Below are 21,906 nucleotides of genomic sequence, written 5' to 3' on the forward strand. Positions count from 1 at the left end.
TATCAGTAGACTATAGGGCCGCACAGTGGCTCAGTGGTTAACACTGTGGCCCCACAGAATCAAGGTCAGGGTCACACCGGCCGCGACTCTTGTTGCTGTGTGGAGTTTCTCCCTGTGTCGGCGTGGGTTTACTCCGGGTGCTCCGGTTTCCTCCCACACTCTCAGTTTGGACAATAAAAATGTTTAACTGTATTTCTCAGGAACTTCTTCTTAAATTAGAGTAACAGTATAAGACAGACAAAATATAATATTCTATATTTATTTATTTATTGAGTGTTCCTGCATTTAATTTAACACTTGGGCAAAGAAACACACACATTTTATTTTATTTATTTTAATTTTTCATATTTTATTTAATCAATTAACAGTTGTATTATTTTCAGTAGATTTTATTATCCAACATGGAGGTTTAAATGCTGTTTTAAAGTCTGTCATGAATAAACATCTGGTGGAAAAATACTAATACTAGGACTGGGTATTGAACCAAAAGTATTAAAAAGTGTAAAGTACCGAAAGTTGGTATCGAATGTCTGGCGAGATTCTTAGTCTTAAACCAGGTGTTTTTTGGAGCAGCAGCTGGAGACTCAGAGGGGAACTGTTTCTTCCAGAAATTTGAGCCAAACAGATATGATGCAGAATAATGGAGCAACTATAGAGGTGGAAAAAACTTAAGTGCTTTTTACTCGAGTCAACGTTTTATATAATATATCTCAAGAGGGATAACTGAAATAAAATGAAAAGACAGGTTAAGAAAAATAAATACATAAAAGACCCTCCCATGTCTCCCAGAAAAGTCAGACTAACCTTCCTTGAGCAAAAAATTTAATTACAATCCAATACAAGAATTTTACCTCCTATTTAGCTTTGTTTGTTCATAAGTACATTTTAGGAAAAAAAATAATGCCATGTCGATCATGGTTAAATAAAAACAATTAAAAATGTCTACCTGATTTTGAAAGAAAAATGTTTTATACAGCCATCCACCTTCACAAAAATCTATAATGCAGAATGGTTAAATGAACATAACTTGTGGGGCATAAGTTGAAGATACCACCACTACCATCTACTACAGCCTCAAACATTAAATACAGTTGATTAAACACTTTTCTGAAACAGGTGACCCTGAACATTTACGCTTTACTTCGCATCGAGTCATATATATATACAGTTACATAGTTTGGGTATTTTGGGGAAACCTTATAGTCATTTGTACATGATTTCGTGTATCTTTCTGTCCCAAAAGGAATCATTTTTTAGCAACACTAGCAGAGTGGCTCTCGGGATGGCAATGTTGGTCTGTTGGTCACTCCATCACTTTGGTCCAGACTGAAATATCTCAACAACTATTGAATGGGTTGCCATGAAATTATGTACAGACATTCATGGTGCCAAGAGAATGAAGCTTACTGACTTTGGTGATCCCCTGACTTTTCATTTACTGCCACCATTGGCTTTGTTAAGTCAATTTTCAAATTAAGTATTAAGTCTATAATGTTGTCAAGCGAATGTTTGTTGCGTCTTTATTACAGCCCCAAAGTGTTCCTTGTCAATCACTGTCCAGACATGGGAGGAAATCCCGCTTTGAAGATGACAGGACCCTGAATGGTGAAGCCAAGATAGAAAAGCAGTGGGCTCAGTGCTGAAGCATCAGGTTCAACCTCTGTTGTAGCCATTATTTTCTTCCCTCCAGCACAAACAAACACTTTCTTCTTTTCATGCTCCATTGGCATCGTGGTAGAGTGGGATACCTCTACCTGGACTGGAAGGAGGATATCTTGGATTTCTGGGACTCGCCATACTTCCCTCTTGATCCATATTTTATTGATCCGCCTCCATTTCTCTTTCATTCTTTTACCTTGTTCATCAGCTAGCTCAGCATCCACCTTTTGCTCCACGATTGCATCCAACCTTGATTTGTGAATCCATTTGCTCAGTCCAGAGCCCTTTCCCAGAAAAAACAGAGGCAAAAGGTAACGGCCTCGAAGGTACTTGGCATACTTTGCTCTCTCAAATGCTTCCTCCATGAATGTGACATGCTGTTGCAGGTCAGGGTCAAACATGAGGTCAGGAGATAGCTGTGCAGGCTCTGCTCTTGTTTCTTGTTCCTCATCCCTGTCCTCATCCTCCCAGGTTTGGTCATCCTCTGTGGACAACTGTTCCACTTCTTCATCATCCTCTTCTTGCACCACCTGAGGCTCTTCCTCAGGCCAAAACAACAGGAGAACCAAAAGGTAAAACTCAGGGCTTCTCCGCCTCACTTCTGTGCCCAAGAATCTGTGCATTATTGTTTGGAGTTCTTTCACCGAGGTGAGCTGAGGAAAGTCATGCATCTTGTTGCTCAAGATGATGTTGGAGAGGATGTACCTCTCAGCTGCTTCAACATCATTAACATTTGCCTCGTAGGCGGTTTTCAAATCATCTCGGATTGCCTCTAAATCAGACACTGTTTTCTCAGCCTCCTCAAACCTAGCACGTCTTCCCTTTGACGTGAAAAGGCCATGATTCAGACAATCTAGAAGGCCTGGAAAGCTGGTGGATTCAGCTGCTGTTTTTGTTGTGTAGTGTTCGTAACAAAGAGCAACGTCCTTCCAGAAGTAACGTGGCTCTAAAGATTTCTTGTCAGGCTTGGAGTAGGTTAGGTACCATTCAAAAAAGTCAAACTTGGCCTCAACTTCCATTTTTAAGTTTTGGATGAAACCCCTGTGTTCCTCTGAAGATCTTTCTTTATTGAGTTTCTCAAAGGCTATCTTTGCCACTTGAATGAAGCCAAAAAGGCCTCTGTTGTTGAAGGAATTTGAAATGCTTACAATTCCAGCTGTGTCCTTCATTTCTGGGCCCTCTTCTTTGTCAGCTTTCATCTCCACATCTTTAAATGCTCTGAAGGCCTCGTTTGCCATGTATAAGATATCCTCCGGTTGCTTGGCTTCCCTCATCAAACAGTTCTTATGAATCTGCCCAAGAGTGTCAGCCACATAAGAGTTGTTTGGAGCTCTTTTAATGGCATTCTTTGCCCATTCTTCAGCTCTTTGATATTTAGTGGTGATTCTGCTGTTGTAATAGAGACGGGAAATGGTTTGTGGGAAAATGGGTTTCTCTCTCAATTTATCTGATGCAGTTTTCAAGACAGAGACAGCATTGTATACATTCTCTTGCATCCTTATATCTTCAGTCAACCTTGAGAACTTATCCTTACCCTTTTCTCCCATCTCTCTCTTTAACAGAATATCTGTGATGAACTGGATTATATGCCGTTGGGGCTGATCTCCACAAAGTGAGATCATAAAGTTTTTCATTGTAGTACTCCTGGAAATCCCTAACTTAGCTAGTTGCCCCACAGCTATCTTTGCAGCCACTGAGTGAATCATACACACAGGTTCAAGGCTTGGACTGGATACGTTGATGAAGACAGTAAAAGGCTCCATTCTTTCTTCAAAGGGGGGGCCTCCATGGATGGGATCAGGTGGTCCAAGGATCTTTTGACACTCAGACATCAGGAGGTAGGACTCAGGAATGTATGCGTTTAGCAGTGCCAAAAAGGAGAAGAGTTGTGTGTTCTTGGACTTTGGATTTTGTTGCACATACTGTGACACATTTTCAAAAAGGTGTATATATTCTTCCTTTGTCAACGTTTCTGTTGAGTTACGTTCCATTATGATAAGCTTAGACTTCAAGATGAAGATGAAAGTTTTGTTTTTTCTCTTTGGTTCTGCTTCACGAAGACAGTCCAGCAGTATTCAAATACCTGAAGAGGTGACAACAACAGATCCCATCTTAATCATTTAGTTTTAAAATATACAACATCTTATATATCCTATTATTATTATTATATATTATATCATCTTTAATGGGTACCACTTTCTAATAAGACACCCTATGTAATGGGTTTTTAGCAGCGTGGCTCTATGGATGGTAATGGCAGTTGGTTGGTCAGTCTACCACTTTGGTCCAGACTAAAATATCCGTCTACTGTCATATGGATCGGCATGAAATATTGTGCAGGTATGAATGGTCCTCAGAGGATCCTAATGACTTTGGCGATGCCTTAACTTTTCCTCTAGTGCTACCATGAGGTTGTACATTTGTGGTTTTGGGCGAAATGCCTCGACAACTATTGGATGGATTGCCATGAAATTTGGTACAGACATGTTCCCTTCAGGATGAATTGTAATCACTTTGATGGTCCCTTAACTTTTCATCTGGCACCATCATCCGGTCAATTTTTATTTGCCCAATACTTTGGTTTATGAGTACTTACCTGCACAACTATTGACATTCCCATCAGCCTCAGCTGTGCTTTGTGCTAATTGGAAAATGTTAGCATGCTAACACGCTAAACTAAGATGATGAACATGGTTAACATTATAGCTCCTAAACATATGCATGTTTCGTTTTGAGAGCATTTTAGCATTTAGCTCAAAGCACCACGATGCCTAAGTACAGCCTCACAGAGCTGCTAGCATGGCTGAAGACTCTTCGTCTTGTTGTAACTACTGGCCTTTTTAATGGTTAACAAATCATTTACCAATGCTTTATAGATCGTATAGTATATGAGCAATAAATAACTTTTGGGTTGGCAGGTTGTGAAAACCTCTTGTATTTTTAGCTCTTTAATTCTCCAATTCTCTCTAATTCTTGCTCCAAAGCATTTATGACCTCTGACCTTCTGGGAAACAGCATCAGGGAATCTTGAGCAAAACAAATTTATTAACAATGTATTCACATTCATAACGGCAGACTTGAAGAATCAATGATTTATTAATCGCATTGACTTGCTGGCTTATTAGAAAGTGATACACCCATGAGCATTTATTAATGATTTGACTATTAGTGACTCACCATAGAGGTTTTTCATGACCTGGATACCCAAGATATTCATTAATGTTCTCATTAATGGTAATTAACTGATATCAATATATAGAGCACTACTAAATTATTTCATAAAACCCTTTAGAACTGGTGATTTATTCTAAAGTGGTAACCTTTAAGGTCTCTCATATTTACTGAAATTTAACGTTGTAGTTCACTCACCAGCACTTATTATGTTTCCTAATTTCTGGTCAAATCTGTTTGGCTGTTTGCAGATTCCTGATGACAAAACACATAACAAAACAGCAAACTTTACTTACAACAAAAGGTTTACAAATCACAAACAGACAAATGTCCAGGAAAGTTTCTTTTTGATATAGGTAAATATATACTTAGGTAAATATTATTTGGAATGGATTTTGGATTAATAAGATTAATAAGAATGATGGACTGTGAGCTCCAGTATGATAACATCACATATTCTTACCAAACATTTCTCAAATAATGTTTGTACTGATAAAATTCAACAAATGTTTACACAAATCTTACCTGTTTGAGTTCCAGCAGGTGTGTGGGTGACTAGAGAGCCTGAGGATGTTATTTATAAACAGCTTTAAGCCACGCCTTCTGCATAGTACACATTCTTGTATCTTGGATATGGCGTATATCTCATTGTGTTGAGTGTCATTCCTCCTTAATGATCCAGCATATCAATGACAAAAAATGTACTGTTGTTTGTGTGTTGTTTGTGTGAGTAACAATATCTCCTGTAGCTCGTGCTTGAAAGACAGGAAGCCACTTAACTTTCAAGTTAAGTTTACACAGAAATGAAAATGAAGTCCTTCAGCTTTCCTGTAAACTTCGACTTAGCTTCTTTCAGCTCATTGTTTTGGTTTTACGACCCGCAACTTTGCTGTTTAGGTTCAGTCTCACTTTTTTCATCAGTGTTGTTTCCAGATGCAGCAAGCAGCTGTTTTTTGTGAAAAACTCAACTGTAAGCTACCTGCACAGCACCAAGCGACAGACAGACAGACAGACAAAGTTAACAACTAGCTGGTGAACATAGTGGAGCATTTAGCAGCTAAAGAGACAGATTTCCCTCAGGAGTTGGTAGAGACCAAAAACAGAGCTAAAAGAGAGTGAATATTGGATTTGCATTTGTCATGTGGCCAGAAACACAACTCCAAATGAATGCTAATGTTGGTCTGTCTCTACTGAATGTGTTAATAAGCAACTCTTTGCTAACAAGTTTGCCCCAACTACTTTATAAGGTGATAATATGTCAATGCTGCTTGTTTCAGCTGCCCCCAAGTGGCCATAAATTCAGCTTTTAGAAGTGTAGATTTCGAACAAAAATTGTTGTTGGTTGTTAATAATAGAGCATGAAAGGTCATTCTTAACCAAAAGTAAATATCAACTCTACTTCCTAGCTTTTTCTGAAGCTTTCAACCATATCTCAGGGTCTTCCTCAGAGAATCCTTCCTCTGTTGTCATGGAGATAGATGTCAGTTCCATACTTAGGTCATGTGACCACAGGTGGTTGTATATTGGCACTACAATTGAGCTATCCTCATGACAAGTAAAGAAACTCAATCCACTGGGGGACAAGATGTGGTTGAAAGCCCAGAAAAAGCTAGTAAGTGAACCTTGAGTCAAGATTCGTTGTAAAAAAAACTAGAGTAGACTTATACACAATGATTTGAATTTAATCACCAAAGAAACTATATGCTTAACACAAATACGACACAATATAAACCAAAATGACTTATATAATTACTTATACTTATAAATATACATAACAACACACAACTGTATTTGTCTTCATTGAAAAGCCGCTTCTCCACAACCTCACCATGCAGGAGCCTTTACATGGCTTCTGTATTAAACAACCTGAATTAAAAATGAAAAAAGAATGATTCAATTAGTTAGTAAAACTAAAAAAGAGTGCAATAAAAGACATGTAGAAAAACTGGTTGCAACAGTGTTGCAAACAATGTCTGTTTTACAGTAAAACAAAAGTAATCTGAGGAGTAACAGGTAGGTGTGGTCTGTTGCATCAATGCTCTTAAGGTAGTCTCAGGTAAACTTACGCACCTGTTTTACTGGTTCGATCGTTAACGTGTTGGCGATGGAAGATTTGTTCGTTTTTTTCAGCTCACCAGCAGATTTTGACTTCAGATACACCCTGCTTTTCCAGCTGTGCCTGAAACTGAATACAGATATGCAAATGTTTCAAACTATAGATCTATTCTCCTTCATACTGATTCAATCTCGTTCTCTTTCTCTGTGTGTTAGTTTCTCTTTCTCTCTCACCTGCTTCAGCAGTGAATCACTCACTGTAGGAAGACTCAGATTTACCTCAGAGCTTATTTTCACTCTCACCACAGTTCTCTTGGTTTTCAGCTCTAAACCAGTTCCCAAAACAAAAACATTTCATTTTAATACTGCATGTACAGTACGTTACATGAACTATACATATCTGTTATTTAAAGGAATCATAGGGAAATGTTGGGAAAACATGAAGATTGACACCACTCATGTCTGGTCGGTAAATTTGAAGCTACAGAAAGCAGCCGGTTAGCTTAGCTTAGCATAAAGATGCAAAACCGCATCTTTATATATAGCATGTTTTACTGGCTCTAATATTGTTTGAGATACATAAAATAGTGTGTCAACTTATTTTTTCAGCCAACAGAAATACTTTACTTATAGTGGTAATAATGTAAAATATCAAAATTGCATGTTTAGCTACCTGTGGTACCTGAACCTGTCAAAATCTCTCCTTGGTCCTGGTAGCAGCCATCAGAATCATCAGTATGTTAAATCTGTTCAACACCAAATACAGGATTTCATGATCTGGTAGATATTTTAATGCAGAATGTTCTCTTTTCAGCTCATGACCCCAAAATATAAAAGAAATGGGAAATACAGTAATAATAATAATAATAATAAAACTTTATTTATAGAGCACTTATCAAAACAAAGTACAAAGTGCTTCACAATGAGAAAAATAAAATAACACAGTGAATGACGAAATATAAAGAAATAAAACACATGAAATACAGAAAAGCAATAAAATAAACAGTAAAATAAACAGCCAGTTCACGTAAAATCAGGATATGCTTTCAGATAAAAATGTGTTTTGAGACGAGATTTAAACGAAGACACTGACTCAGACAACCTAATTTCTTCGGGCAAGTTGTTCCAGAGCCTCGGGGCCCTGATAGCAGTCATCTGTTTCATGCACAAATATGTATGAGTACAAACTCTGACGCTAAATTGTGCTCCTCTTTTAGAAAATTTCAGACTGTTTCCATCAATTTTTGAACGATGTTGAGAACTGAAGAGAGTCTCTGTTTGGGACTTTTTAAGAGGATTTTTTTTTAAGAAGATACATTAATAAACACTTAAAATGACCTTATATCTTCTTATACATGCATTATAGTGTGTTACCATTAATTGAGTGCTTATAAATGCTAAATAGGGGGTCGGGGTTAAGTAAGGTGCTATCATTTGTTATGGTTCAGGAAGACACTGAAATTAATTAAGGTGCTCTCAAAAGGTTTAACTGTTGGTACACAGCTCCATATTTTAGAAATTTAGGATTTTAGAAATACTCCATTTTACATTTTTTGTCAAATCTAACACATTACACATATTTGATAGGCTGATTCCAGTATTTTTAGACTAAATACAGTATATTACAATTTGACCACTTTTAGGCCAACCATAATACACTGACATGGATTCAGTATTTTCCCACCTGAACTGTATACCTAGAAGTGTGACTTGTCCTCTACTGCCACCATTAGACCAAAATATTATATTATATAACTATATTTCATAATCTAAGCCGATCTTAATGAAATTTTCTACACATATTCATGCTCCCAAGGGAATTTAATGAGGCTATAGTCTTTTAGGGTTGTAGCTTGGCATCAACAAAAAAGATTTGTCATCAAATGCAAATGTCACCAAAGCATGTAGATTCACAAATGTGTGACGCTCACATCAGCATTGCCAATGCTCTCTGTCAGTCACATTTGTTGTTTTTCATTTGTATTGTTCACTCTGCAGAAGCTCTGAGCTGCACTCCACGTTTTAGGGGTGTTAAAAAAGTGGTACAGACGATGCACTGTGGAGCAAAACGTTATTTGGAAATAGAGAACGTGAAATAGATTCATGACATGGATGCCTAGGTTTTTCAAGACCCTGTGTGTAGAAGTTAATATGATTGTAGCATCTTTCAAATTGTTTTTGTTTTTGTTTGTAGAAAAATTCCAGTTAAAATGTGTGTAGTATATGTGGTTTTATTTGTTTACTTATTTATTTTTCAGCTCATTAAATCTTAATTTATCCTGTTTGTGTTCATCAAAGTCAGCAACAGAGTATTTTTTCAACCACTAGGAAGCACCCTATCCAATCCTATAGGAGCATTAGATGTTTAGCATGAATTTACATTTTCAAGTTTTTTAATAAAATGTTCTATTGGGAGCATACTTATGGATTGTTCCTACAAAACCAGGGATACAACAATGTTTATTACTTATACTTTTCTGACTTTATGCGAAATTGGTTCACTCACTTAAAAGAACAAGTATACAAAATTTATAACAACATCCACTGTATACTTTGTGAAGTAAAAAGCACACACTAAAGCAGATTAAAACTGAACAGTGTTGCAGTGCATGTTTAGCTACCTGTGGTACCTGAACCTGTCAAAATACATTTTTGAATGATGTTCAGAACTGAAGAGAGTCTCTGTTAGGGACTTTTTAAGAGGATTTTTTTAAAGAGGTTTAATTGTTGGTACACAGGTCCATATTTTAGAAATTTAGGATTTTAGAAATACTTAACTCATATCCAACTCCGCCCAGTTCTACCCCACAGATCCCATGAAAAAAGTATTTGAATGGTAAATAAAAGGAAAAAAAGTATTTTCTAATTCTTTTTATTTCTTCATTGAATTGTTGTTCTCCACACTGCAAGGATATTATTGTTGAGGTGGGGATACTAAACCCCTTTATTATATTGTAGTTTATTGCTGATCTTTAGTCTAAAATATATCAGTATTACCACCATCAGACATCCATATTTGTGTCAAAACCCTGAAATTCCATAACACAGATGTCATGACTTTGGTGCCCTCAAAGGTACCTGATATTGTTTATATTTTTACTGAATATATCATTATGACGTTCTAAACACATAACTTTGAAATCTTCCCACATGCTTTACCTTTTCTGGTACATGCCTTTGTACTTGCTACTGGCCTTTAATATCCTTTGACATAAAGTCAAATGAGCATACATACTTTGCTTCCTTCTAAATCTCACTGCAAACCAAATTTTCAACATTTGATTTTCACAGATTTTAAAATTTCAGATTAAAAGGAAATATATATATATATATATACATACACACACACACACACACACACTCTGTATGTATTTCTTTTTTAGGATTCTGTCTACCATCAACAAGCTGTGAAAATTCAAATGATTATTTTAATTTTTTTTAACTACTGCTAAAGCGAATAAAAAGGCAATAAAAGCAATTTTATAAAATCAGTAACTCAGCGCTGTAACAGACAAAAGGATAGCTAACATCACAAGCATTGTCATCCCACTGATGCAGGAAGGACTTTCTCATCGCAACACAGTTCTGAACACCTCCCAAATGATCAGGGTTAGTTTCATCCCAGTTTCTCAAAGAGCCAGCGCTTCTGTCAGACCACATCCAGTCGACTCTGAACAGCCCGATCCAGACGCTGTTGCTGTTGGCATACATGTGAATCTCTTTATGCTGCGCCTTGGTTTTTACACTGACCAGGTCAGTGTAATACTGTCTGTAGAAGCGTCTAGCCATGACTTTGATACCATGGTTTGGTATTTAGGGTGTACCTTTTTCTCCAGTAGCTGTCATCTGGAAGAAAAGAAATGATTAATATAGATAAAATCCTTCCATCACTCTATGAGAGGGAGTTCTTTGAGGCCATTGAGGATGCTGAGTGTCACAGATATGCCAGGCCTCACCAGCCAGTAATCACACTCACCTGCTCCCAATCACAGTCCTGCTCCACATCAGTCCCAATCACAACATGCATAAAAGCACACCACTCACCTCATTCAGTGTCTGACCTCGTTCATAGCTAGGACTCCTCATACCAGTTGAAGAAAGACCTCATTTCTATTGTTTCTAGTGTTTTCCCCTGGTTTCTCCAGTCCTCTGTGGTTTCTCCAGTGGTTCTCCAGTCCCTGCTTACCTCCAGTGACCTCCCTACATCCACTTCCCCTATCTCCACACTCTCCACTCTGGGCTATCATCCAATAAAGAACATTCCTGTCCACCTCCGTGTCCCCTGCCTGTCTGTAAGCGTAACACTGAGGTCATGTCTTTTGTATTTTCTCTGGGAGTTTGGGGTTTTAGCAACCAGGGGGTCAACATTCTACATGTTTTGTCAAATCTAACACATTATGCGTATTTGATAGGCTGATTCCAGTATTTTTAGACTAAATATATTACAATTTGACCACTTTTAGCCCAACCATAATGCAATGATAAGGATTCAGTATTTTCCCACCAGAACTGTATACCTAGTAGTGTGCACAAGTGTGACTTGTCCTCTACTGCCACCATTAGACCAAAATATCCACTTGGGCACAATATACTATATTTCATAATCTAAGATTCCAAGGATTCCAAATTTCAACTTTTTTAATTTTGTTCCATTTTTTCATCTACATGTAATAAATATAAAGCTTCAACGATTAGTCTATGAACAGAAAATTTATCAGTCTCTATTTTGATAACTGATTGATTGTTTTATACATTTTTTAAGCAAACATACCAAACATGCTGGTTACAGCTTCTCAAATGTCAGGATACTTACTGTTTTCCTGTTGTCTTGTAAGCCTGAAAAAGGTACAAAAACATATGTTTGGACACACAAAATATACTCAGTAGATTTCCAAAATCAGCCAAATTGCAGCCATAAAACTAAGTCATAGTAGTAATATACTTATGTATTACAAAAATAAAGTAGCCATAGTTTTTGTCGCCGTTTGTTCTGAAGCTGAAGACATTACAGCCTGACAGTGCTGAGCAATGAGTCTCACCTCGATGAAGCGGAAAGGGTCGTTTTCCGCCATGAGGCTTTCGATGCCACAGCGGACCTCCTGGAGACGGGCCTGGTACGGAGTACTTTGGCCTTCATCTCCTCACCCAGCCTGGTCAAGCCCTGCTCAGAGTCATCCATAAACTTCTAGATGAGGGAGGTGATAAGGAGGAAAAGAGAAAGAACACAGGATGTCATCAAGATGACGGCATTTGTTTCAGGAAATATACAGTGTGAGATTAGTCGAATGACAGAAAACGCAAATATTTGGATTATCAATTAATAATTCATAAGTCATTTTTTAAGCAAAAAGGCTCTCACAAGTGAGAATTTGATGCTTTTCTCTGTCTTACATTACTGTAAATTGAATATTTTGTGGTTTTAGACTTTAGGTTGGAAAAAAGCAAGGCGTTCGATGACTTCACTTTGGGCTCCAGGATATTGTGATGGGCATTTTTCATTGTTTTCTGATGTTTTATAGACCAAATAATTAGTCAATTACACGAGAAAATACTTGGTAATTACAGCCCTAATTCACATTCATATACTGAACATGGCTTACATGTAGTACTAAAAGAGTGCCCTGGTAAACACGAATCTGCTATCCCCCCCAACACACACATAAGTTAAGATTAAGTTTTAAGTATTATAAATATTTATAACTTAATCTTTCTTAAGTCCACAACCTTCATATGAGTTACCCAGATCAGGGAATTACCATATGTCATCATCCAAACACTAGAAACTTTGCCTGTGGTTGTGGTTTGTCTATTAAAAACCAAAATTGCTGGAGAAGCCTACTGCCTAGGCTGAAAAGTTAGAAAAATAATCAATTACGAGTAAAAGTTGTGCATGTAAGTATTCGCAGTAAAAGTCCTCGTTTCATCCCTGTGACTGATATATTACTATATGACATTATTAGATTGTTAATACAGATGCATTAATGTGTCAGCAACATTTTACTGTTGTAGAGGGTTGAGGTGGAGTTAGTTTTAACTACTTTATATACAGTTAGGTAGTTTAGTCCAGATTTTCCCAACCTAGAGGTCAAGCCCCCTCCAGAGGGTCACCGGATAAATATTGTATTTTATAAGCTTAACATTTTTTTTTTTTATGTAAAATCTTAATCTGAAAAGTAGCTAAAGCTGTCAAATAAATGTAGTGGAGTAGAAGTATAAAGTAGCATAAATGGAAATACTCAAGTAAAGTAGCGTAAAAGTTGTACTTACATGTCGCACTTTAGAAAATTTAGTTAGTTAGTTAGTTAGTTAGTTAGTTAGTTAGTTAGTTAGTTACTTTCAACCTCATCTTTGAAATGAGTTAACTTTTTTATTGTTATTACTACCACCAAATGAGGGCTTGAGCACCACGATATTTTTACTATCCAGCAGCCTCCAGGCACACTGGTCAATATATCATCTTGGAATTAACACACAGCTTTCCAATTTCAATTTGAAATCAGCTAATTTTTCCTTTTAATTTCTTTCACTGTGTGTTAGGAACAGAAGAAATCTGTAGTTGTATATTGCTGTGGCGTGCCAGTTGGCAAAGATCTAGCCAAGCCTGCTCCCTGCACACGTGGGGCTTTCTGTGCCGCGGTTCAACCACCAGCTGGGACTTCTGAGGGGCTTGAACACCCAGATTTAAAATAGTAAAACTCAAACTCTGAATTAGGTCTGATGGTACGGCCTAAGAGTAGGTGTCTGACTGTCCATCATAGTTAATTAGGCAACATGATTCTGAGTCGCATAACCATACATATACTTGTTATGGAGTATTTTTAGACTGTGGTATTTTATTTGTGCAAAGGATCTGAATACTTCCTACAAAACTGTCTATGAGGTTATGAGTTATGGGCAGTAGTGGAAAGTAACTAATTTACTCAAGTTCTAAACTTCAGTACAATTTTGTACAACTTATAATTCCACTGTACTACATTTTAGAGGGAAATATTCTACTTTTTTCTCTGCTACACTCATTTGGCAACTGTTCAAATTATTCAATATTTCACCCCATTAATCGTCTCACGACCCCTCAGATTTATCTTGTGACCCTTTGGAGGGGGCCGACTCTTTGGTTGGGAACCCTGGTCTAAACTACCTAACTGTATATAAAGTAGTACAACTAGTTATAACTAACTCCACCTCGACCAGCTACAACAGCAAAATGCTGCTTACAGATTGATGCATCAGGATTAACAATCAAATATAGAATAATAGGCCATGTCAATCACAGGGGACATTTTACTTTGATACTTTAGGTACATTTTATTGATAATAATTCAGTACTTTAAGTATGAGAGTATTGTTACACTGTTGTATTGGTACTTTTACTTAAGTAAAGGATCTGAGTTCTTCTTCCACTGGTTATGGGTGGGGATGCTGGTGATGTGTCTATTAATTATTTTTAGTTTTAAGTATTTCAGTTGTTTGTTTTTTGTTTTTTGTTTGGAAGAGAATGTGTGTGTGTGTGTGTGTGTGTGTGTGTGTGTGTGACCTCTCAAAGGCGTTCTAGAATCCATTCTAGAATCCATGACTCATCAGCAGCACATAGTTCCCCACATTCAGGATCAAAGCACACATCAGAAACTGCTGAAGACAGTACGCATTCTAGAAAATGGAAGAGCCACAAAAAAGTGCCGTATCTCAAGAAGATACACCAGAGGATTGCCTACAGAAGCAAATCAACTCTGAGGACACCATGGACCGATCTCAAACATCCCCGGAGTCTGCTGATCCTTCTGCCTCTGGCTGTGATTCGACAACCGAGGCAGAAAGTGAGACCCAGCTCCGGTGGTTTGTGACCCTGCTGACGACGAGAGTGTTGACCAAGTGTCACGCTCTCCAGAACCGCAGCCAGGAGGAGTGGGCCACCCACATCAGACACCTGGTAAACCAGACGATGGAGGGACTCACTGTCACTGAAGGCTTCTGCCCGGAGGTGAAGAACACCAAGAGAGTCTGCAAGGCTGTGGTGAAGGACCTGCAGAAGAAGTTCTGCGGGAGGCGCCTGCTGGAGTCTGTAATAGTATTACAGGATCCAGTTGTGGACGCAGCCATCGTCCAGTCTTTGCAGGCTCAAATCAAAGAATTTTCTGCTCGGCTCGCAAAGAAAACTGCCTCCCGCAGTTCCTGGAAGGATGTGCTCCAGGCCATTGGTTTTGCCGCAGGTATTCTAGCTGCCATTATTTTTATTGTTCTCGTCCCATAAAGCAGCACACCAGCAGCTGCAGGTGGAGGAGGTTTGCAGCATTGCAGTAATGTCTGCTATCAGTAGACTATAGGGCCGCACAGTTGCTCAGTGGTTAACACTGTGGCCCCACAGAATCAAGGTCAGGGTCACACCGGCCCCGACTCTTGTTGCCGTGTGGAGTTTCTCCCTGTGTCGGCGTGGGTTTACTCCGGGTGCTCCGGTTTCCTCCCACACTCTCATTTTGGACAATAAAAATGTTTAACTGTATTTCTGATGTCTGAGGAACTTCTTAAATTAGAGTTACAGTATAAGACAGACAAAATATAATATTCTATATTTATTCATTTATTGAGTGTTCCTGCATTTAATTTAACACTTGGGCAAAGGAACACACACATTTTATGATATATGATGCAGAATAATGGAGCGACTATACAGGTGGAAAAAACTTAAGTGCTCTTTGCTAGAGTCAACGTTTTATATAATATATCTCAAGAGGGATAACTGAAATAAAATTAATAGACAGGTAAAGAAAAATAAATACATAAAAGACCCTCCCATGTCTCACAGAAAAGTCAGACTAACCTCCCTTGAGCAAAAATTTTAATTACAATACCCCCCCTCCACCCCCACCCCTATATATATTGATATGCATATTGAAAATACAATAAAAATTGAGACATTTTTTTGTTTTTCTTGTGTTTTATTTTTTTGTGAATGAAAACAGCAATGTTTAACACAGAGGAAATAAATACAGGCTTACCAAACTCCCAATTTACCATACTTGAATATGAAGGCAGCAAACATCAGTATACCATGTGACATCATTTCAGTGCCCTTAGCCTCTTCAAAAACTCACATATGAAGCAAATAATCCCATTGCAAGTTAAATTGGATTGCCAAAACAACTGCATACATTATTTTTGATGACATTTTCATGTTTCTTTGAAAATATTGATTTATTTGTCACTGTTTTAGAATACACACATAATACATTCGAACAGCAGGAATGCAATCAACAACTCATAAAATATCATCTAACTATGCAAAAATCCAATGCAATCCAATACAAGAATTTTACCTCCTATTTATCTTTGTTTGTTCATAAGTACATTTTAGGGGAAAAAAAATAATGCCATGTCGATCATGGTTAAATAAAAACAATTAAAAATGTCTACCTGATTTTGAAAGAAAAATGTTTTATACAGCCATCCACCTTCACAAAAATCGATAATGCAGAATAGTTAAATGAACATAACTTGTGGGACATAAGTTGAAGATACCACCACTACCATCTACTACAGCCTCAAACATTAACATACAGTTGATTAAACACTTTTCTGAAACAGGTGACCCTGAACATTTACGCTTTACTTCGCATCGGAGTCATATATATATACAGTTACATCGTTTGGGTATTTTGGGGAAACCTTATAGTTATTTGTACATGATTTCGTGTATCTTTCTGTCCCAAAAGGAATCATTTTTTAGCAACACTAGCAGCGTGGCTCTCGGGATGGCAATGTTGGTCTGTTGGTCACTCCACCACTTTGGTCCAGACTGAAATATCTCAACAACTATTGCATAAGTTGTCATGAAATTATGTACAGACATACATGGTGCCAAGAGAATGAAGCTTACTGACTTTGGTGATCCCCTGACTTTTCATTTACTGCCACCATTGGCTTTGTGAAGTCAATTTTCAAATTAAGTATTAAGTCTATAATGTTGTCAAGCGAATGTTTGTTGCGTCTTTATTACAGCCCCAAAGTGTTCCTTGTCATTCACTGTCCAGACATGGGAGGAAATCCCGCTTTGAAGATGACAGGACCCTGAATGGTGAAGCCAAGATAGAAAAGCAGTGGGCTCAGTGCTGAAGCATCAGGTTCAACCTCTGTTGTAGCCATTATTTTCTTCCCTCCAGCACAAACAAACACTTTCTGCTTTTCGTGCTCCATTGGCATCGTGGTAGAGTGGGATACCTCTACCTGGACTGGAAGGAGGATATCTTGGATTTCTGGGACTCGCCACACTTCCCCCTTGATCCACATTTCATTGATCCACATTTCATTGATCTGCCTCCATTTCCAATCACTCATTCTTTTACCTTGTTCATCAGCTAGCTCAGCATCCACCTTTTGCTCCACGATTGCATCCAACCTTGATTTGTGAATCCATTTGCTCAGTCCAGAGCCCTTTCCCAGAAAAAACAGAGGCAAAAGGTAACGGCCTCGAAGGTACTTGGCATACTTTGCTCTGTCAAATGCTTCCTCCATGAATGTGACATGCTGTTGCAGGTCAGGGTCAAACATGAGGTCAGGAGATAGCTGTGCAGGCTCTGCTCTTGTTTCTTGTTCCTCATCCCTGTCCTCATCCTCCCAGGTTTGGTCATCCTCTGTGGACAACTGTTCCACTTCTTCATCATCCTCTTCTTGCACCACCTGAGGCTCTTCCTCAGGCCAAAACAACAGGAGAACCAAAAGGTAAAACTCAGGGCTTCTCCGCCTCACTTCTGTGTCCAAGAATCTGTGCATTATTGTTTGGAGTTCTTTCACCGAGGTGAGCTGAGGAAAGTCATGCATCTTGTTGCTCAAGATGATGTTGGAGAGGATGTACCTCTCAGCTGCTTTAACATCATTAACATTTGCCTCGTAGGCGGTTTTCAAATCATCTCGGATTGCCTCTAAATCAGACACTGTTTTCTCAGCCTCCTCAAACCCAGCACGTCTTCCCTTTGACATGAAAAGGCCATGATTCAGACAATCTAGAAGGCCTGGAAAGCTGGTGGATTCAGCTGCTGTTTTTGTTGTGTAGTGTTCGTAACAAAGAGCAACGTCCTTCCAGAAGTAACGTGGCTCTAAGGATGTCATGTCAGGCTTGGAGTAGGTTAAGTACCATTCAAAAAAGTCAAACTTGGCCTCAACTTCCATTTTTAAGTTTTGGATGAAACGCCTCTGTTTCTTTGAAGATCTTTCTTTATTGAGTTTCTCAAAGGTTATCTTTGCCACTTGAATGAAGCCAAAAAGGCCTCTGTTGTTGAAGGAATTTGAAATGCTTACAATACCAGCTGTGTCCTTCATTTCTGGGCCCTCTTCTTTGTCAGCTTTCATCTCCACATCTTTAAATGCTCTGAAGGCCTTTTTTGCCATGTATAAGATATACCACGGTTGCTTGGCTTTCCTCATCAAACGCTTCTTATGAATCTGCCCAAGAGTGTCAGCCATATAAGAGTTGTTTGGAGCTCTTTTAATGGCATTCTTTGCCCATTCTTCAGCTTTTTGATAGTCAGGGACTTTGTTGCTGTAATAGAGACGGGAAATGGTTTGTGGGAAAATGGGGTTCTCTCTCAATTTATCTGATGCAGTTTTCAAGACAGAGACAGCGTTGTATACATTCTCTTGCATCCTTATATCTTCAGTCAACCTTGAGAACTTCTCTTTACCCTTTTCTCCCATCTCTCTCTTTGTCAGAATATCTGTGATGAACTGGATTATATGTGGTTGGCGCTGATCAGCACAAAGTGAGATCATGAAGTTTTTCATTGTAGTACTCCTGGAAATCCCTAATTTAGCTAGTTGCCCCACAACTATCTTTGCAGCCACTGGGTGAATCATACACACAGGTTCAAGGCTTGGACTGGATACGTTGATGAAGACAGTAAAAGGCTCCATTCTTTCTTCAAAGGGGGGGCCTCCATGGATGGGATCAGGTGGTCCAAGGATCTTTTGACACTCAGACATCAGGAGGTAGGACTCAGGAATGTATGCGTTCAGCAGTGCCAAAAAGGAGAAGAGTTGTGTGTTCTTGGACTTTGGATTTTGTTGCACATACTGTGACACATTTTCAAAAAGGTGTATATATTCTTCCTCTGTCAACGTTTCTGTTGAGTTACGTTCCATGATGATAAGCTTAGACTTTAAGATGAAGATGAAAGTTTTGTTTTTTCTCTTTGGTTCTGCTTCACAAAGATAGTCCAGCAGTATTCAAATACCTGAAGAGGTGATAACAACAGATCCCATCTTAATCATTTAGTTTTAAAATATACAACATCTTATATATCCTATTATTAGTATTCTATATTATATCATCTTTAATGGGTACCACTTTGTAATAAGACACCCTATGTAAAGGGTTTTTAGCAGCGTGGCTCTATGGATGGTAATGGCAGTTGGTTGGTCAGTCTACCACTTTGGTCCAGACTAAAATATCCGTCTACTGTCATATGGATCGCCATGAAATATTATGCAGAAATGAATGGTCCTCAGAGGATCCTAATGACTTTGGCGATGCCTTAACTTTTCCTCTAGTGCTACCATGAGGTTGTACATTTGTGGTTTTGGGCGAAATGCCTCGACAACTATTGGATGGATTGCCATGAAATTTGGTACAGACATGTTCCCTTCAGGATGAATTGTAATCACTTTGATGGTCCCTTAACTTTTCATCTGGCACCATCATCCGGTCAATTTTTTTATTTGCCCAATACTTTGGTTTATGAGTACTTACCTGCACAACTATTGACATTCCCATCAGCCTCAGCTGTGCTTTGTGCTAATTGGAAAATGTTAGCATGCTAACACGCTAAACTAAGATGATGAACATGGTTAACATTATAGCTCCTAAACATATGCATGTTTCGTTTTGAGAGCATTTTAGCATTTAGCTCAAAGCACCACGATGCCTAAGTACAGCCTCACAGAGCTGCTAGCATGGCTGAAGACTCTTCGTCTTGTTGTAACTACTGGCCTTTTTAATGGTTAACAAATCATTTACCAATGCTTTATAGATCATATAGTATATGAGCAATAAATAACTTTTGGGTTGGCAGGTTGCGAAAACCTCTTGTATTTTTAGCTCTTTAATTCTCCATTTCTCTCTAATTCTTGCTCCAAAGCACTTATGACCTCTGACCTTCTGGGAAACAGCGTCAGGGAATCTTGAGCAAAACAAATTTATTAACAATGTATTCACATCCACAACGGCAGACTTGAAGAATCAATGATTTATTAATCGCATTGACTTGCTGGCTTATTAGAAAGTGATACACCCATGAGCATTTATTAATGATTTGACTATTAGTGACTCACCATAGAGGTTTTTCATGACCTGGATACCCAAGATATTCATTAATCTTCTCATTAATGGTAATTAACTGATATAAATATATAGAGCATTACTATATTATTTCATAAAACCCTTTAGAACTGGTGATTTATTCTAAAGTGGTAACCTTTAAGGTCTCTCATATTTACTGAAATTTAACGTTGTAGTTCACTCACCAGCACTTATTATGTTTCCTAATTTCTGGTCAAATCTGTTTGGCTGTTTGCAGATTCCTGATGACAAAACACATATAACAAAACAGCAAACTTTACTTACAACAAAAGGTTTACAAATCACAAACAGACAAATGTCCAGGAAAGTTTCTTTTTGATATTAGGTAAATATTTTTTGGATTTTGGATTAATAAGATCAACAAGAATGATGGACTGTGAGCTCCAGTATGATAACATCACATATTCTTACCAAACATTGCTCAAATCATGTTTGTACTGATAGAATTCAACAAATGTTTACACAAATCTTACCTGTTTGAGTTCCAGCAGGTGTGTGGGTGACTAAAGAGCCTGAGGATGTTATTTATAAACAGCTTTAAGCCACGCCTTCTGCATACTACACATTCTTGTATCTTGGATATGGCGTATATCTCATTGTGTTGAGTTCCTCCTTAATGATCCAGCATATCAATGACAAAAAAATGTATTGTTGTTTGTGTGAGTAAAAATATCTTCCGTAGCTCGTGCTTGAAAGACAGGAAGCCACTTAACTTTCAAGTTACGTTTACACAGAAATTAAAATTATGCCCTTCAGCTTTCCTGTAAACTTCGACTTAGCTTCTTTCAGCCCATTGTTTTTGTTTTATGACCCGCAACTTTACTGTTTAGGTTCAGTCTCACTTTTTTTCATCAGTGTTGTTTCCAGATGCAGCAAGCAGCTGTTTTTTTGTGAAAAACTCGACTGTAAGCTACCTGCACAGCACCAAGCAACAGACAGACAGACAAAGTTAACGACTAGCTGGTGAACATAGTGGAGCATTTAGCAGCTAAAGAGACAGATTTCCCTCAGGAGTTGGTAGAGACCAAAAACAGAGCTAAAAGAGAGCGAATATTGGACTTACATTTGTCATGTGGCCAGAAACACAACTCCAAGTGAATGCTAATGTTGGTCTGTCTCTACTGAATGTGTTAATAAGCAACTCTTTGCTAACAGGTTTGCCCCAACTACTTTATAAGGTGATAATATGTCAATGCTGCTTGTTTCAGCTGCCCCCAAGTGACCGTAAATTCAGCTTTTACAAGTGTAGATTTCCAACAAAAATTGTTGTTGGTTGTTAATAAAAGAGCATGAAAGGTCATTCTTGACCAAAAGTAAACATCAACTCTACTTCCTAGCTTTTTCTGAAGCTTTCAACCGTATCTCAGGGTCTTCCTCAGTGAATGGATTTTGCTCTGTTGTCATGGAGATAGATGTCAGTTCCATACTTAGGTCATGTGACCACAGGTGGTTGTATATTGGCACTACAATTGAGCTATCCTCATGACAACTAAAGAAACTCAATCCACTGGGGAACAAGATGTGGTTGAAAGCCCAGAAAAAGCTAGTAAGTGAACCTTGAGTCAAGATTCGTTGTCAAAAAAAACTAGACTAGACTTATACACAATGATTTGAATTTAATCACCAAAGACACTATATGCTTAACACAAATACGACACAATATAAACCAAAATTAC

The 21,906-nt window shown here is 38.1% G+C and overlaps 1 protein-coding gene across 3 annotated transcripts; it reads right to left on the reverse strand.

The window, feature by feature from the left end:
* Positions 1–301: 301 nt before the first annotated feature.
* LOC122869750 (sterile alpha motif domain-containing protein 9-like) lies at positions 302–20,719 on the reverse strand. Of its 3 annotated transcripts, XM_044183025.1 has the most exons (4): positions 20,704–20,719; positions 20,395–20,451; positions 17,223–19,106; positions 302–1,855 (listed from the first exon to the last, which is right to left on the reverse strand). In XM_044183025.1, exons 3-4 carry the CDS (start codon positions 19,012–19,014, stop codon positions 1,551–1,553), a joined length of 2,097 nt encoding a protein of 698 aa, XP_044038960.1. In that variant the 5' UTR covers positions 19,015–19,106; positions 20,395–20,451; positions 20,704–20,719; the 3' UTR covers positions 302–1,550. The 3 variants fall into 3 exon arrangements, with proteins under 3 accessions (XP_044038960.1, XP_044038959.1, XP_044038958.1); XM_044183024.1 differs by lacking the exons at positions 17,223–19,106; positions 20,395–20,451; positions 20,704–20,719 and adding exons at positions 5,029–5,085; positions 5,356–5,411 and having other exon boundaries at positions 304–3,742; XM_044183023.1 differs by lacking the exon at positions 302–1,855 and having other exon boundaries at positions 15,811–19,106.
* Between the last annotated feature and the right edge of the window lie 1,187 nt (positions 20,720–21,906).

This window comes from Siniperca chuatsi, linkage group LG22 (assembly GCF_020085105.1).
Source record: "Siniperca chuatsi isolate FFG_IHB_CAS linkage group LG22, ASM2008510v1, whole genome shotgun sequence".
Lineage (NCBI taxonomy): Eukaryota > Metazoa > Chordata > Actinopteri > Centrarchiformes > Sinipercidae > Siniperca > Siniperca chuatsi.